We start from the raw sequence: 18,582 nt of genomic DNA on the forward strand, positions 1-18,582 counted from the left end.
TATAATACATTCAGACAATGAATGCCTGACATTTGTCATTCTGTTGCTAAGTTTGTTCAAGTCCGCGTACTTGCCTGCTTGAATTGGTGGTTGTACATTTTGAATTTGTGGATGACAAGTAAACAGTGTTCTGTTTTGTAGGGGGTGGGGAATACTGATTTATCAGTAAACTATTTTACATCCTTTGAGGATGTTTCACTGATCTGAACACACAACCAAATGGAAGTGAAAAGCTTCATCTCAGACTTATGTTAGTAGTGTGGTAGAATACAAGTCTTCAGAAAGCACATAAAGAGGACCGTGGTTCAGGCATCAATATTAGAAATGGGTTTTGTCAGCAGGCCTTGCCTGATATACAAATGTTTTGATAGAACATTTAAATGTGTAAAATACAACCTTGGAATGTTTTTCTTTGAAATAATTAATCAAAGTGCATGTTTACAAGAGATACAGATCTTAAGCAATAAAAAAAGATACTAAATCCCAAAAATAGTTTAATACTTAGAAAAATAGGAAAGGTACTGACAGATTGGCACATTCTAAATCTCAGAAAACAAATAACTATGATTGAATGATCCACATAATATAAAGTTTATTGTCAAAAGACTGGATTATACATACAAAATTCTCAATCAGTTGGACTGTAATAAATGAAAATACATGTAGTATGTAATGCAATGTACGTAGTTTATGGGGATGGTATGTAATGTAATGTAATAGATGGAGTTAGAATGTAAAACAATGTTAAAAAAATTGATCCCATGCATTTCTAAAGGAATTGCCCAGTCAGTATTTGATGGCACCATTTTATAAATGTATGTGATTAACAATAACAATTCTGTGATAAAAATAGTTATTCAAATTTTGTATGTTTTCAGATTTTGACCGCATGTGACTTAATTTGATATCTTTAGTTGATACTTAAAATTAATGTCTGTAGTTGATCTGATATATAACTTTGTTGGCGTAAGATTTGACTACTCTTCATTGTATATATAGAGTGAAGATTATCATAAATATGCATTCATTTGCAAAAATTTGCTTCAGTATTTTCAAACATGTGATCCAGATAAAGCTTTATGTGTAGTTGGGGTATCATGGTGTGCTATGTTTTGTAGGGGACATCTTGGGTCTGCTACTGAATGTGGACAAGCACCAACTGATCTTCTACTTGAATGGAAAGGGACTGGACCCCCAGGATAGCCTCTTCCAACATGCAAGGTTTGATATCAACATTTTAATTTGATTTCTTTCAATAACATTAATTCCTCTATCTTTGTAATGACTGAAGATTTACAAATACAATGTACCTATATTACTTACTGAAAACTGCAATTCATATATTTATTTTAAACACAATTGTGTCATGATGAAATAAAAGGCAAATTTGTTTATAAAAGTTTTATATAAAGCAAAAATTATCCATATACAGTGACACATTTAATAAAATCTTTGATGCTAAAAATAGTACACTGTAGTAACACAAATAATTTTTGCACAGATATCATGACTTTACCATGAATAAATATCCCATTACAGTACATAGAAAGATGCTACTGTTAAAAATGAGTAAGAACAAGGTACCCGGTGTACTTTGTAAAACTCATCCTCATTCAAGAATATTTTTGCTCAAAATTTTTCTATTTATGGCCTGACATAACTTTTTACGGCGTTTTTATATATGTTTGATGGCATGCTGTTCTTATCTTCCAGGGAGGGATTCTTTGCAGCGGCTAGTTTTATGTCTTATCAACAGTGCTACTTTAATTTCGGGGCCAAACCATTTAGATATCCCCCAAAAGACATTGAGTTTAAAAGCTTTAATGACCACGGGAAGTTGTCAGAGGAGGACAAAGTCATACTGCCAAGGTATCACATTACAACGTATTAGTACATTCATTGTAAATTTACATACTGTAGTTTCCTTATTTTACGCGAGTACTTAATTCTGCGATTCAACGGTTTAGCATCATATCGCCAGAATGTAAAATTGTGAACGCCGAATTTTTATCATAATTCCAAATAGTTTACATCTGTACAAAAATTTAAGAGAGATTTTAAAATCCGCGAGATGTGCTAATCGCGATTTTGCACGGATATCAATTTCTCTCGTTTAATTAGGAATTTACAGTACCCGGTAATGATGAAGCTTGGGAAATGAGACCTTTTAATTGTTTATTTTTCAACCTCCTAACAGGTTACCGGCACATGAATTTAAAAAATATATATATAATTGGGGAATCAAATCAATCATCTAACTAATTGCTAGTTATTTTACTGTGCCAAGATGTTAATCGTGATGGTGAAAGAAAAGTTTGAAGATTGTATGATTCTTATGTTTTGACCAACCAGTTCTGACTGTAGTAAAGCTATGACAGGAAAAAGAAAGATAACTCTAAGCTTGTCTTGTTTGTTAGAAACAACAAGGACTGTGAACCATAATTTTTCTACCAACAAAGACGTGACAAAAATTTTAAACCTATAAAAACAAAGAAACATTTATTTGCTTTCCACAGGTGTTTCATAATAATATGATCATACTTAATAATGTTACAGACACATGAAGTTGGAACTGCTGAAAAATCTGAATGTAAAGGAAGGAGCCTGCACACTTTGTTTTGACCAAATAGCCAATTATTACCTGTCTCCATGCAAACACAGGTAACAGATTTTGTAACACAGTTTGTGAAATCATAAATCTATAGATTGTCATGGGTTATCTGATTTGTAGGGTAGATTTTGATAAACAGCTGTAAATGATTTTCATGTAAATCTTAATCATAGTACAAATTTATAAACAGTGCAGTGATAATTATGGGACATAAATCGTCTGGTAGGTACAGTGAAATCCACAACTATAGGTCCACATACAATTATAGTGAATCTGGTGCATTGTTATTGGAACATTGTACTTATAATTTATATTTTAAAGTATAATAATTTCTACATATATCAAATTACTCTAAGTATCAAGGCAGGACCAAAATTTATTGTACCAGGTAGTTCTAAAGGCCAAATAACTGGTTAATTTTTTTTTACCAGAATCACCATTTGAAGGATACTGCTTCTTCTATCACATGTTTTTTAAATAAATGAATTCAATTATATAGTAGTCTAATTTTCTTTTTTTTCAAAAAAACAACTATCAAAATGCAGAATATTGGGAAGGGAGTATCCCTAAAAGATCTATTAAAGAGATTTTGTGTGTTGTAAGTACCTAATATGCTGATTGGCTTCATTTTATTTCACAGGGGATTCTGCTATCAATGTACACTTCAGATTGAATTATGTCCAATTTGTCGAACAAAAATTGATGAGAGAATCCAAGAAACTTTGTCTGAAGATAACAGCAAATCCACCCAGACACCAAATGGTCAGAGTAAAGATTCAATAGTGAATAGTGACACAGCACCAATAAAGGTGACACTCGATAAAATGACAGCTAATGGACAGACTGTGGAAGCCATAGTGAACAAAGAACATACCGGGCATGTATCATAGCCCAGGCTTCCTGCGGGGGCCAGGGCTACTTCGATGGTTTTATCACCTCAACAAAAAGCTGAATGAGTGAATCATGACTTTTTTATGAAAATCTTGTTTATTGACTTTTTAATGAGACTATTTGTAGTTTTGTAACCATACAGAGGACTTTTTGTTTCCAATTCGTACGCTGTGATTTTGTTGTTAGCATTTCTTTAGTAGAATATTTAATCTGTTATTGGTAAGAGATGCTTTTATTTCATCGTTGAAAAAGGTTTATCTGATGTTTTAGAATGCCTAGAAATGTTTTTTTTTCATAATTGTTTTTAACACTGATTCGTATCTTTCGTCCAATAATTTTTGTGGACAGTGATTTTTTTAGTTTTAAGCCATTGTTGTATATCTATGATGGTTCACTGATACTTCATACAGTGAAAAAGTACCGGTATATACAAGATGGAGACCCTTAGTGTCAAGATTGCTTTAAAAGATCAAAGACCAGTTTCTTGGATTTGACACTCGGTACTTTCAACAAGAAATTATTCAAGAATTTCTATGAAATCAGTAATAAGGATAAATATTAACCTGGATAAATGTACTGGTACATAATTTTCTATTTAAGTGAAATCATGGACTTTAAAATTATTAATGCCAAAATGGCTATTATAATTTTTTTTTGTATGAAAACAAAATTTGAAACAAATTAATCTTAAATCCAAACTTACACTGAGCCACACTAAGAAAACACGAAGTGAAAAATAAGAATTACACTGGTAAAATTAGTATTCATTTTATGATTAATTGATAGAAAATATGGAACAAATGGAATTAGTGGTCTCATTCTTTCCTTTAAAAAGACTGGTTGATCTGTTAACCCCCATCCCAATTGTAAGTACATATGTTTACATGTAGGCTTAATACCGGTATATTTATTATCTGAAAATGGCGTGAAAATAAAGGGTGATTGACAATTTCATATTTTGATTTTGTTGAACTATTTTACAGCATCCAGAAATGTTTCTGTTAATATCTTCTAGATTGTGTTGATAAAGAGAGGGTAAATAAATAGTATATAAATCAGAACCAGGCTAAAAAGACAACCTGCAATATGGCAATGTTGGTGCTGTAGAATTAGGTTTTTTTTGGCATTTCAATCAAATCAGTATAGTTCTGTGGGTTATTATTAACTTTATTTTAATAAATAAATTTATTGTTGCATTATTTTACGGAAAAAAAAATCAAAATGAAATTTTTGTCCGTGTGTTATTGTGTTCGATATAGATATCATGTAATATGCTGTGGTTTTTGTTTTAATGAATTAGCTTTTTTTTTTTCTTTTACGCATAACCAATTTAACAGTGTTGTGATATATTAACTAGCTGTATTTATTAAAAAAAATCACTAATGTCACGTGGTTAGCAAGATTTCTATTTCCCTTAAACACAAAACACCAATATCAGCTACAGGCTCTTGTTTGTATGGTTTAAGATCTTTGCCTGTTACACCTTTTACTTATTGTTATGGACTAATGTTTTGGAGTATGCCTAATTCTGTAGCATTTCCTTATCATGTTCTAGTATTCTTACTGCCTTAACATAAAATTACATACATTGCATTATGAAAACCCACAGCCAGTCTTGCATAAGCTCACTGATCATAAACCAACTCATTTAACTTTGCTGGTTTTCATGGATATTTAAGATAACACGCAGTTGTTTAAGCACTTACTTGATTGGTTGGACTTTTTGCACAAAAATGTGAAAGAGCCAATGGGAATAGGGCATAAAGTTTCAAAAGAGTGGGAAAAGTTCAAAGTTAGTCATTTCCTTGGTCAATAAACGTTTGTGAGACTGCCCAAGGGTTTCTGGCGATGCATACATTGATGTGTGTACTACACAAGGAAATTTCCACATCGTTCACTCTCCAATTCGTGTGTTTAGCCAGTCAGGATACATCAGTACATCCCTTAGCCCCTTCCATCAGGATTTCGGACTGGGTCTGTATTTTCTGTCTATATAGGTGTTTATGTTTTATTATATCTGTCCCGTAATCGGCCCATCCAGGATTTTAGATGTACATGCATTTGTCTAGTTTTGTTTTCTGTTGTCCATGTGCAATAAGCTATACACAATGTTATTCTTTATGGAATGTTATTGAGAATTCAAGTCTCACTGGACATTGGGATTTTACCAAGAAATCTACCATGACTTTATTAATCATAAGCTTATCTACTAGGATAATTTACTGGAGAAAAAAACACAAATTCTCAGGTAAATGCTAATAGTTCAGTGCTGGTTGTAACATGCTATATAAAATTGGCTAATCACATTTTTTATATGTTATGATATGTTTTCTACATTATAATTTGATGTACGTACAAACCATAATAAATCACATTAAAATTATGTAGAGTTAAAATTGATAATCATTTTTTGAGGACAATTGTCTTATGCTATAATATGTAAGTCACAAGGAATGAATTTTATTTTAATCTGTGTATATATGAACAATATGTGTAAAAAAAATTCTTCCTATAAAAACCAAGTGAATAAGTAACACTTGGAGAAAGTTGGTAATAAAGAATAGGGTACATGCTCTAAATTCCAAACGTCTAGTATAGTTGTTGGCAGGAATCATATTGTACGAGCCACAAGTTTTAAGGGAAAAAATACTATTTGAATTTTTTAACACTTGTTACATGTATTAAAAAAAAATACAAGAGACTAAAAAAATTGATAATCGTTTTTAAAATAATTTCAAATGTTTAAGATATTTTTTTGTCTTGTTAATTTTGGTGTTATTTCCACCATATATGAATAATTATGACCAGTGTTTTCTCTAATGAAAAAAATCAGAGCACCCATTACATGTATTAAATTTGAAATTTCTGCCACAGACAATACATCATTGCTAGTCCAGTTGATTGTCTCAGTGAACACCTCACAGTTGATTCTATTTTTAAAGATTAAGGTACATTTTACCGATTTCAAGAGATATAATTTGTCTTTATATAAATGACTCTTATTCCTTTATTAACTTGTCATGTTAAAAGAAGTATCGGGTAAGCTGATGTCATGTGCATTTCAATTTTTACGATACATTCAGATTTTATTTGTAAAAACATTATACCTACAGCAAACTTTAATGTCAGTGTACTGAATGATGACAAACATTTGAAGTCATCTCAGTCTGTGATATTTGTTTATATGTCATAGGAAGGTAAGGGATTTCATTTAATCACTTGCTATATAAAAAACTGGAACTTGAATACACATAAAGCAATACACAGCAAAGATTGAAAGATTTCCTCTAATTATCAAGTAATCTGTACATTTTGCTTATGGTTTTCCTGTCTTCCCTGAACTCATTTTTTCAATGCCTCATTTCCCATTATTATGTTTGTCATTTAACAGATCTTTTGTGATAATTGAATACTAGGGAGACTTTATGTCTAATTCATTAGAGTGATTTCTTCATTAGTACATGTACCTATATTAAATATCTCACAGTCATTGTAATTATGAAAGGGTAAGTGAAATATGATTTATTTATGATATGGTTCCGGCATAGTTGTTAAAGGAAAGACCGGTTAATTCATTACTAAGAAAATTACATTTTATTCGCTTAATTTCGGTAGTTGCCATATTGATGCACATGCAAGTACAATCTCTCTGACTTTCTCTCTGTCATGATGATCCATTGGTCTTTATCATTACCTTGGTAACTTCACATTTCTGCTTCACTATCTAGAGACATGATTATCTAGATACATTGTATACACAGAAAGACCCTCTCTGGACATAGAGTAGTTGACAGAAGTAGAACTCATGGAAAGGCTCTCGAAACATAACCCTCAGAGAGAACCTTTGGAAGAACCTTTTAAAGGGTTCTTAGCACCAGGTTTTCCCCTTCTGTACGTGTTTGTCTTAAAGACTAATAATTGAAAACTGATGTACAAGTTTTCTGACTACATACTGTATAGTATATTTTGAGGGCTTTCATAAACATTGGCATCTTTTGTACTTGATTTGTATTGTTATTTAAACCATGCATCAAGTCAAACTTTTTTTTTCTTCATTTTATTCAAGTGTACATGTTTAATATTATTTGATTAAAGATTTTGACTTTGTGGTATTTATTTATTTTTATTGACTTATTTGAAGTGCTGTAAATGTATCGTGTTTGGCTGTGTATTTTTTATAGCATTTTTGGCCGAAAGCCACTTCCAGTTAATCAAGTACATTGACTTTATGAAAATGCCATTCATATATGTATAAGAACAGGAACATTCAGAAATCATTAATTCAAATTTACGCTATTGTCTTGAAAAATGATTTTCCGCCAAATATCTTGATACAGGCTAAATATAATATGTTTACAGTAAATCTACAAGTAGTATTAGATTTCCTATGGGAAATATTAAGCATTGCATGATTCCAACATTATGAGATATATTGACAACATACAGATGGAGAACAACTCAAGGCCCTAGGACTGTCAAATATATGACTTGGTTCAATTGTAGTAGTATACCTATAACTCCAAAATTCAAAAACTGTTGGACTGGTTCTCATTTTATATCAAGTCAGACTTCATAAAAGCGTGTCTGTCTGTCTGTCTGTCCGTCCGTCCGTCTGTCTGTCTGTCCGTCCATAACAAAAATTTCTGTCGCATTTATCTCAGCAACTATTTATCGCAGATGCTTGAAATTTTAACACAGTGTTTGTTAAGGCATGCCATATCGTGGGATATATTTCTGTACCAATCGGACGTCAACTTCCTGTTAAATGACTACTTTGTTTATTTTTTAACCAAAATTTTCAAACAAATTTTCGTCAAAGATTTCTCAGCAACTGTTTATCGCAGATGCTTGAAATTTTTACACAGTATTTGTATAGGCATGCCATATCGTGGGATATATTTCTGTATCAATCGGACGTCAACTTCCTGTTAAATAACGACTTTGTTTATTTTTAGCAAAAATTTTCAATCAAATTTCCGTCAAAGAATTCTCAGCAACTGTTTATCGCAGATGCTTGAAATTTTTACACAGTATTTGTATAGGCATGCTATATCGTGGGATGTATTTTTGTACCAATCAGACGTCAACTTCCTGTTAAATGACGACTTTGTTTATTTTTTGCCAAAATTTTCAAACAAATTTCCGTCAAAGATTTCTCAGCAGCTATTTATCGCAGATGCTTGAAATTTTAACACACTATTTGTTTAGGCATGCCATATTGTGGGATATATTTTTGTATCAATCGGACGTCAACTTCCTGTTAAATAATGACTTTGTTTATTATTTGCCAAAATTTTCAAACAAATTTTCGTCAAAGATTTCTCAGCAGCTATTTATCGCAGATGCTTGAATTTTTACACAGTGTTTGTTAAGGCATGCCATATCGTGGCCAGGGATATATTTTTGTACCAATCGGACGTCATCTTCCTGTTAAATGAGTACTTTGTTTATTTTAGCCAAAATTTTCAATAAATTTTCCTCAAAGATTTCTCAGCAGCTATTTATCGCAGATGCTAGAAATTTTAACACAGTATTTGTATAGGCATGCTATATTGTGGGATATATTTCTGTACCAATCGGATGTCAGCTTTCTGTTAAATGTCAACTTTGCTTATTTTGCATATTCACATCAGAGCGGGGGTATCACTAGTGAGCATTGGCTCAGAGATATCTTGTTTTATATAAGATATTGACAGAAAACTTAATCTATTTGCTTTGTTTTTCATATTTTAGAATTATCCTCTAAAAATGACTACTAGTATTTCATTTTTTTGAAATTATAAAAAGAATTAACACCAATTAAATTAATACCTTTCAAAGTTATCATTCAGCTTCATTATTTCCACTTGGAAAAGCAGTACATATTGCAGGAAATCCTTTAAATTTAAAAAAAAAAAAAACAACATCCAATTCAGAAGAAAACTTGATACACGTACTAGTACATACATGTATATGTTTAGATGTTTCTTGACATCAATTATAGTTATGTGTTATCCAGACCTTGTACATTTACTTTCAAGACAGAGATACAGACCTGGGGCCTGTTTCACTAAAAGGCGTAAGATACGACGAAACTTAAGTTAGGCCTTAGGGCGTACGCCAAAATTTAGTCCGGCGTAAGCTGCGTTTCACTAATAGGTGTACGCCTGGCCGTAAACACTAGTATCTATGGAGGGTAATCGTGTTCAAAAATCCAGACATGTAAACTTGTAAATCCGAATATGCAATCGTGTTGATGCGTGAGCCTGAGCATGAATATGTGTAATTCTGATCGTGTAACCTATAAAACTCGGGCATAAACACGTCTAAGATTTGACTCAGTTCCTTCGCATGATGCACATTTTGCAACTTTATTGTTTACATTAGTTAATTAAACCTTCAACTTTGCACACTTTCAATCCGTAGTTTCTGCATTTGTAACTTCAGGCTCGGCAATAGCACATCTGACATGATACAAATTGACAAATGTAAAGTCTACAAGTTTGTCGAATTTTGACATGACCTTATATGGAAACAGTGACGTCACTGATAGAAAAAGGCTAGCTGCAGGTAAAGGCATGCCGTAATCGCCGGAATAGGGACGGAATAATTAAAAAAGAAATATTAGGTAAGCCTATGATCATATTATCTCTGGATAACAACATTTCATAGAGTATTATTTTTCGGAAAATTAAATTATGAGATTGGTGTACATTTTATCAAGAGAATGTATAAAAGATGCGAGTAAAGAATTCGATCGGCTTCAAATATCCTCTTAGAACTGTAAAAATTACATTTAATGACTTTGTTTGAATACACGTGTATAAAGATATATACGCATTTTTATTCATAGGCGTCTGAACCGGGAGTGTGGGGGGGGGGGGGGGGGGGGGGCTAGCCAAGTTAGACCTAACCATTAGGAACATAGCAACAGGGAGGATTCAACCCCCCCCCCCCCCTACTTTTCCCGGCCTCGCAACAAACAAAATTGTTCCTTAAAAGACCTTAATGAGAATGAAATATTAATGGTGATATTGAAAATTAGAGTCATAGTAGGTATACTAGCACCCCCCCCCCCCCACCACCACCACCACGGATTAGGAATTTCATGATTTGGGGGGAGGGGGGGGAGTTGGGCAGGTAAGATTGGAGTTATTGGTATACCCTCCCCCACGGATTAGAATTTTCATGATTATGGGAATTCTTGTCAATATTTTTCATGATTAGTTTAACCCTCCCCCCCTTTCAATTTGCTTCCGACGCCACTGTTATTAGAGTACATGCAACAAATTGTTAAAGTATAGGCCTCGGCTGAATTAAGAAAATATCTCCAAATGCATCCTTATCGCTACCACAAAGTTGTGACAAGACAAGACCCCCCCCCCCCCCCCCCCACGCGAAAAATTACACGGGGTCCGTCAGCTGAGTTGCAAAGTTATCGATAAGTAAAACAAACCATTTAAAGACATTGGTTTTGAGATTGTGATTACCCGGTAATATGAGACATAAGAAGCGACACCCTCTTTAAAAAAATGAATAAAAATTCCAAAGATAAGGTTAACTGTCGTGAAATTAAAATATGTATCAATTATTTTAAGAAATGTTTCTTTGCATTGTCGGCAATATATAGAAAAAAAAGCCTATCATGCAGGTAAAAATTGACATTTTTTAAAAATTATTTTAAGCAATTATTACGGGATTGAGTATGACGTCCTGAATGTCGGTTCAATACAGACTCACTTTGTGAAGTTGGCTGATAAAAAATTTCTGGAGAGCTAGTATAATACAGCTTTACAGCCACTTGTGAACTAGCTGCAGGTCTGTAGCTCCCTGTCTAAAAATACAGATGGACGATCTTTGAGCTACAATGCCTCCCATGGTAAAACTTCGATTTACGGCGCACAAAAATATGCGCTAGGTTTTTTTTATTAGTATTGAAGATTGTGTTATTATTTATCTTTCACTTACACAACAACAAAAAGTATAAATACATGTGAAGTAACATAAATTTTTCCGCGAAAAATTACCAAATCCTTGCAGGTCGTTTATTCTAACTAATTCAGAAAAATAACAAGAGTAAAAATGGGGTACTCTATATGCAATGTTTTTGCCCAAAAATGACTAAGTTCAACAGCTGATAATTTTATAAATTATCAGAAATCAAAATCCTAGCAATTTGCATACTTCTGATATATATGTATAAATGATCTGCAAAAGAACAACTTCCTATCTTGAAAACTGTTCGAGGAGTTATCGGTACAATAAGGGTACCTTTTTGACAGCCACTCGCCCGTCTGCAATTTTTACTTTTTCAATAATCGGAAACCCGGTCAAAAATTCACTCTCAAAATTCTTAGAATTCAGAAGCAATGGAGTTACATGGGACCTCACGGCGGTCTTCGAACCCCATGTGGCTCAAAAGATATTTACCCCCTTAGGAAATTTCTTGATCCGTCTCATTTCTAGAAAAGAGTACGCATTTACTTATATTCCAGCTTAAATTACATGTCATTTTTTTTAGAGATATAAGATATTAGGCATTTCCTTTTATAATACCATGAGAATTATATTACGGAAATTAGCGCATTCGTCACATTGGCAACGATTTCTTTTCTACATGAACCTCTTCCTGTTTGGTCCAGTTTCAATCATACCTCAATTTTTTTCTTCTAAAAATAATACCGGTGTTTTCGATAGAAAAGGTGTCGTTCATTAAAAGTTTAGCTGAATATTATGTTTATTTTTCGTTCATTCCGGTCCGGCGGTTACGGCATGCCTTTTCCCGCAGCAAGGCAGTTGCCATATAAGGTCATGTCAAAATTCGACAAACTTGTAGACTTTACATTTGTCAATTTGTATCATGTCAGATGTGCTATTGCCGATTCTGAAGTTACAAACGCAGAAACTACGGATTGAAAGTGTGTAAAGTTGAAGGTTTAATTAACTAATGTAAACAATAAAGTTGCAAAATGTGCATCATGCGAAGGAACTGAGTCAAATCTTAGACGTGTTTATGCCCGAGTTTTATAGGTTACACGATCAGAATTACACGTATTCATGCTCAGGCTCACACATCAACACGATTGCATATTCGGATTTACAAATTTACATGTCTGGATTTTTGAACACGATTACCCTCCATAAGTATCGGACTAAGATAAGGCCAGACTTACGTCCTTGACAACGAGCTTATGTACATGCGCAGACAGATTATAAACAGTAGAAAGGAAGATAGATAGATACATATATAGATATGTAGATAGATAGATATTCTTTAGATAGATAAAAAGATAGAAACTTGTCAATTGTGTTTGCGAGAGAGAGAGATAGAGAGAGAGAGAGAGAGAGAGAGAGAGAACCGTAGAGTATTCAGGTATATTAATCCTGTTTAGCGACAAAATCACACAGCAAAACTTGCTAAAATGTTTTATTTGAAAGATATATTTGATGAAGCTTATAGGATATGTTCATTCAAAATTATTAACTCAGCAGAACTATTTTGTTATCGATATCTCCGAGAATTCAACCATGTTTCGAACACCCTTGGAATTTCTATTTTGATCATGTGTCAATTATGGCCGGAGTATAGATATTTTTTTATTAAATTTTCTGGTTTCCCTTTGCTATATCATTGGAAGAAAATCAGTGAATTTGTTTGAAAATAGAAAATATAGCGAATTAATGCAGTAATGAGCTTTTTAACCATGGATTGGAAAATATTAAGCAAGCATCGAACAACCATACAACAGATACTAGAAATAGCGAAATTTTAATATTTCATGCAAAAAAAACCCGAAGAGGCTCGGATAAATATATTTATTATTTTCATATTAAGATTTGTATCAATGTCAAATGTGGAGCAAGAATGACCTTGGAAATAATTGATGAATTCCAAGTCTAATTTGTTTTTTCACAATTTGTTTCCGAAGTTAGCTTTTTTTCCGAATTAAGTGAAAGGGTACATACAAATCATAAGTGCATGCACGTTTATTTGTAAATGTGTGTGTCAGACGTATGGTGAACTCAACATAAACTGCCCAAGTACACTTACATGTGTATTAATATATTGAACGAGTCTTCATATTAATTTGAAGCTAATAAAAAGGATGTGTATGTAACCTACGAAATAAAATCTATTTAATTTTGCATCGGTTGTATGATAGATAAGTTATCTAATATTTAAAAAAAAATTAGGAACTTTTGACGACTCTAAAACATAGTTGGAGCTTTCATCATATTTTGGTATTTACATTTTAACAATACTGAAAATACTATTGTGATAAACCTTAGTTAGACTACCTAAGCTAACACCCTTTACCCACCACAAATGAAATAAAAAAAAGGAAAATATAAAAGTCAATAATTCACTTAGTGAATTTCAAAATATCCCGCTCACGCATAATTTGCGTTGAAGTTGGGCGGGGGTGGGGGGGGGGTGAAATGCTTGAAATGCTAGACATTTCTTATACAAATATACCTTTGTACTACATACTCATCATGTATGTAGATTTTCTGCATTATTCATTGCCCAATTTACTAAAAAATATGAAACGTAAATCAAATTATTGAATAAAAATAATCGAATGAAAACTATATATCGATTGTCTAAATATGTCATTTTTAACATGTAAACGGCAAGTGCATATATAAAGAATGTGCATAAAACATGGTAAGATAGTTTCTAGTCGAGAATTGGTACCACCTATCAAAACTCTCTATTTTCTTAATTTCATATGAAATTGAAAAAATTTACATGACAAATTGTACAATTTAACATTACGGTCAGCACCGATATTCTCAGCAACAGAATTAGCAATAATTTCATGTTTACGCCATAAGTTACGACTACCCTTGGCTAGGCGTAGATTTTTGTCTTAACTTAAGGCGGGCGCAAAGTTACGCCTTTTAGTGAAACGGACCTTAGTCCAAATATTTGACTTAAGTCCGGACTTACGACAGGCGTAAGGTTACGCCGGACGTACGCCTTTTAGTGAAACGGGCCCCTGGACCTACTTCTGTTTGATGAGTGTAAGACACAGGGGAATATTAGGAACAGATACCTAACTGTTTTGCTGATTAGACAAAGATATTATTTTTGTCTGGCTAATCAGACATAAGAGATTGCTAGGGTGAATAGACACATGAGATTATTATGTACTTACAGCCTAGATGTGAAGACACAGGAGATTGTTCTGTACTCACTGCCTGCATTATTAGACACAGGGAGTTGTCCTGTACTAAATGTCTTGCTGATTAGACAATGAGAGTTGTTCTTTACCAACTGTCTCGCTGATTAGACATAGAGAGTTGTTTGTACTAACCATCTCACTGATCATACGTAGGGAGTTTTCCTGTAATAGGGAGTTGTTTTGTACTATTTGTCATGCTGATTAGACAAAGGGAGTTGTTTTGTACTGACCATCTCACTGATTAGACCTAGGGAGTTGTTCTGTACTAACTGTCTCACTGATTAGACAAAGAGAGTTGTTTTGTACTGACCATCTTACTGATGAGACAAAGGAGATTGTTCTGTATAAACACTCTCGCTGAATAGAGATAGGGAGTTGTTCTGTACAAATTGTCCTGCTGATAAGACATCGGGAGTTGTTCTGTAGTAACTGTCTCGCTAATAAGACAAAGGGAGTTGTTTTGTACTAACCATCTCACTGATTAGACCTAGGGAGTTGTTCTGTACTAAATGTCTCACTGATTAGACATTGGGAGTTGTTTTGTACCAACAGTCTCGCTGATTAGACATAGAGAGTTTTTTGTACTAACCATCTCACTGATTAGACGTCGGGAGTTTTTCTGACATAGGGAGTTTTTCTGTACTAATTGTCCTGCTGATTTGACAATGAGAGTTGTTTTGTACTAACTATCTCACTGATTAGACCTAGGAAGTTGTTCTGTTCTAACTGTGTCGCTTATTAGACAAAGAGAGTTGCTTTGTTCTGACCATCTCACTGATTAGACCTAGGGAGTTGTTCTGTACTAACTGTCTCGTTGATTAGACAAAGAGAGTTGTTTTGTACTGACCATCTCACTGATTAGACCTAAGGAGTTGTTCTGTACTAACTGTCTCACTGATTAGACAAAGGGAATTGTTTTGTACTGACCATCTCACTGATTAGACAAAGGAGTCGTTTTGTACTAACTCTCTCCCTGCTTAGATGTAGGTAGTTGTTTTGTACTAACCATCTCACTGAATAGACATAGGGAGTTGTTCTGTACTAACTGATTCTCTGATTATACAAAGGGAGTTGTTTTGTACTAACTATCTTACTGATTAGACATAGGGGGTTGTTTTGTTCTAACCATCTCACTGATTAGACAAAGGGAATTGTTCTGTTCTAACTGTCTCGTTGATTAGACAAAGGGAATTGTTTTGTACTAACTATCTCACTGATTAGACCTAGGGAGTTGTTCTGTACTAACTGTCTCGCTGATTAGACATAGAGAGTTGTTTTGTATTAACCATCTCACTGATTAGACGTAGGGAGTTTTTCTGTAATAGGGAGTTGTTTTGTACTATTTGTCATGCTGATTAGACAAAGGGAGTTGTTTTGTACTAACCAACTCACTGATTAGACCTTGGGAGTTGTTCTGTACTAACTGTCTCACTGATAAGACAAAGGGAATTGTTTTGTACTGACCATCTCACTGATTAGACAAAGAATTTTGTTTTGTACTAACTCTCTCGCTGTTAAGATGTTGGGAGTTTTTTTGTACTGACCATCTCACTGAATAGACATAGGGAATTGTTCTGTTCTAACCATCTCTCTGATTAGAAAAAGGGGTTTGTTCTGTTCTAACTGTCTCACTGAATAGACATATGGAGTTGTCCTGTACTAACTGTCTCACTGATTAGACAAAGGGAATTGTTTTGTACTAACCATCTCACTGATTAGACCTAGGGAGTTGTTCTGTACTAACTATCTCACTGATTAGACAAAGGGAATTGTTTTGTACTAACCATCTCACTGATTAGACATAGGGAGTTTTTCTGTAATAGGGAGTTGTTCTGTACTAACCGTCTCTCTGATTATACAAAGGGAGTTGTTTTGTACTAACTATCTCACTGATTAGACATAGGGAGTTGCTTTGTTCTAACCATCTCACTGATTAGACAAGGGGAATTGTTCTGTTCTAACTGTCTCGTTGATTAGACAAAGGGAGTTGTTTTGTACTAACTATCTCACTGATTAGACCTAGGGAGTTGTTCTGTACTAACTGTCTCACTGATTAGACAAAGGGAATTGTTTTGTACTGACCATCTCACTGATTAGACAAAGAAGTTTGTTTTGTACTAACTCCCTCGCTGTTAAGATGTTGGGAGTTTTTTTTGTACTGACCATCTCACTGAATATACATAGGGAGTTGTTCTGTTCTAACCATCTCTCTGATTAGAAAAAGGGGTTTGTTCTGTTCTTACTGTCTCACTGAATAGACATATGGAGTTGTCCCGTACTAACTGTCTCACTGATTAGACAAAGGGAATTGTTTTGTACTAACCATCTCACTGATTAGACCTAGGGAGTTGTTCTGTACTAACTGTCTCACTGATTAGACATAGAGAGTTGTTTTGTACTAACCATCTCACTGATCAGACGTAGGGAGTTTTTCTGTAATAGGGAGTTGTTTTGTACTATTTGTCATGCTGATTAGACAAAGGGAGTTGTTTTGTACTGACCATCTCACTGATTAGACCTAGGGAGTTGTTCTGTACTAACTGTCTCACTGATTAGACAAAGAGAGTTGTTTTGTACTGACCATCTTACTGATGAGACAAAGGAGATTGTTCTGTATTAACACTCTCGCTGAATAGACAAAGGGAGTTGTTCTGTACAAATTGTCCTGCTGATAAGACATAGGGAGTTGTTCTGTAGTAACTGTCTCGCTAATAAGACAAAGGGAGTTGTTTTGTACTAACCATCTCACTGATTAGACCTAGGGAGTTGTTCTGTACTAAATGTCTCACTGATTAGACATTGGGAGTTGTTTTGTACCAACAGTCTCGCTGATTAGACATAGAGAGTTGTTTTGTACTAACCATCTCACTGATTAGACGTAGGGAGTTTTTCTGACATAGGGAGTTTTTCTGTACTAATTGTCCTGCTGATTTGACAATGAGAGTTGTTTTGTACTAACCATCTCACTGATTAGACCTAGGGAGTTGTTCTGTTCTAACTGTGTCACTTATTAGACAAAGAGAGTTGTTTTGTACTGACCATCTCACTGATTAGACCTAGGGAGTTGTTCTGTTCTAACTGTCTCGCTTATTAGACAAAGAGAGTTGTTTTGTACTGACCATCTCACTGATTAGACCTAGGGAGTTGTTCTGTTCTAACCATATCTCTGATTAGACAAAGGGAATTGTTTTGTACTGACCATCTCACTGATTAGACCTAGGGAGTTGTTCTGTACTAACTGTCTCACTGATTAGACAAAGGGAATTGTTTTGTACTGACCATCTCACTGATTAGACATAGGGAGTTGTTTTGTACTAACTCTCTCCCTGCTTAGATGTAGGTAGTTGTTTTGTACTAACCATCTCACTGAATAGACATAGGGAGTTGTTCTGTACTAACTGTCTCTCTGATTATACAAAGGGAGTTGTTTTGTACTAACTATCTTACTGATTAGACATAGGGAGTTGTTTTGTTCTAACCATCTCACTGATTAGACAAAGGGAATTGTTCTGTTCTAACTGTCTCGTTGATTAGACAAAGGGAGTTGTTTTGTACTAACTATCTCACTGATTAGACCTAGGGAGTTGTTCTGTACTAACTGTCTCACTGATTAGACAAAGGGAATTGTTTTGTACTGACCATCTCACTGATTAGACAAAGAAGTTTGTTTTGTACTAACTCCCTCGCTGTTAAGATGTTGGGAGTTTTTTTGTACTGACCATCTCACTGAATATACATAGGGAGTTGTTCTGTTCTAACCATCTCTCTAATTAGAAAAAGGGGTTTGTTCTGTTCTAACTGTCTCACTGAATAGACATATGGAGTTGTCCTGTTCTAACTGTCTCACTGATTAGACAAAGGGAATTGTTTTGTACTAACCATATCACTGATTAGACCTAGGGAGTTGTTCTG

At 34.1% G+C, this 18,582-nt stretch overlaps 1 protein-coding gene across 1 annotated transcript in view; it reads left to right on the top strand.

Annotated features, from left to right (window-relative positions):
- LOC128189081 (RING finger and SPRY domain-containing protein 1-like) overlaps positions 1-5,885 on the top strand; it is a 40,200-nt gene extending 34,315 nt beyond the window's left edge. Inside the window, exons 12-15 of the mRNA XM_052860530.1 lie at positions 1,119-1,221; positions 1,714-1,869; positions 2,557-2,661; positions 3,252-5,885. Of these exons, the coding sequence (XP_052716490.1) occupies positions 1,119-1,221; positions 1,714-1,869; positions 2,557-2,661; positions 3,252-3,501 (614 nt within the window). The 3' untranslated portion in view covers positions 3,502-5,885. The remainder of the gene's footprint in view (positions 1-1,118; positions 1,222-1,713; positions 1,870-2,556; positions 2,662-3,251) is intronic.
- The last annotated feature ends 12,697 nt before the right edge of the window (positions 5,886-18,582 follow it).

Source organism: Crassostrea angulata, chromosome 6 (genome assembly GCF_025612915.1).
Source record: "Crassostrea angulata isolate pt1a10 chromosome 6, ASM2561291v2, whole genome shotgun sequence".
NCBI classification, from domain to species: domain Eukaryota; kingdom Metazoa; phylum Mollusca; class Bivalvia; order Ostreida; family Ostreidae; genus Magallana; species Magallana angulata.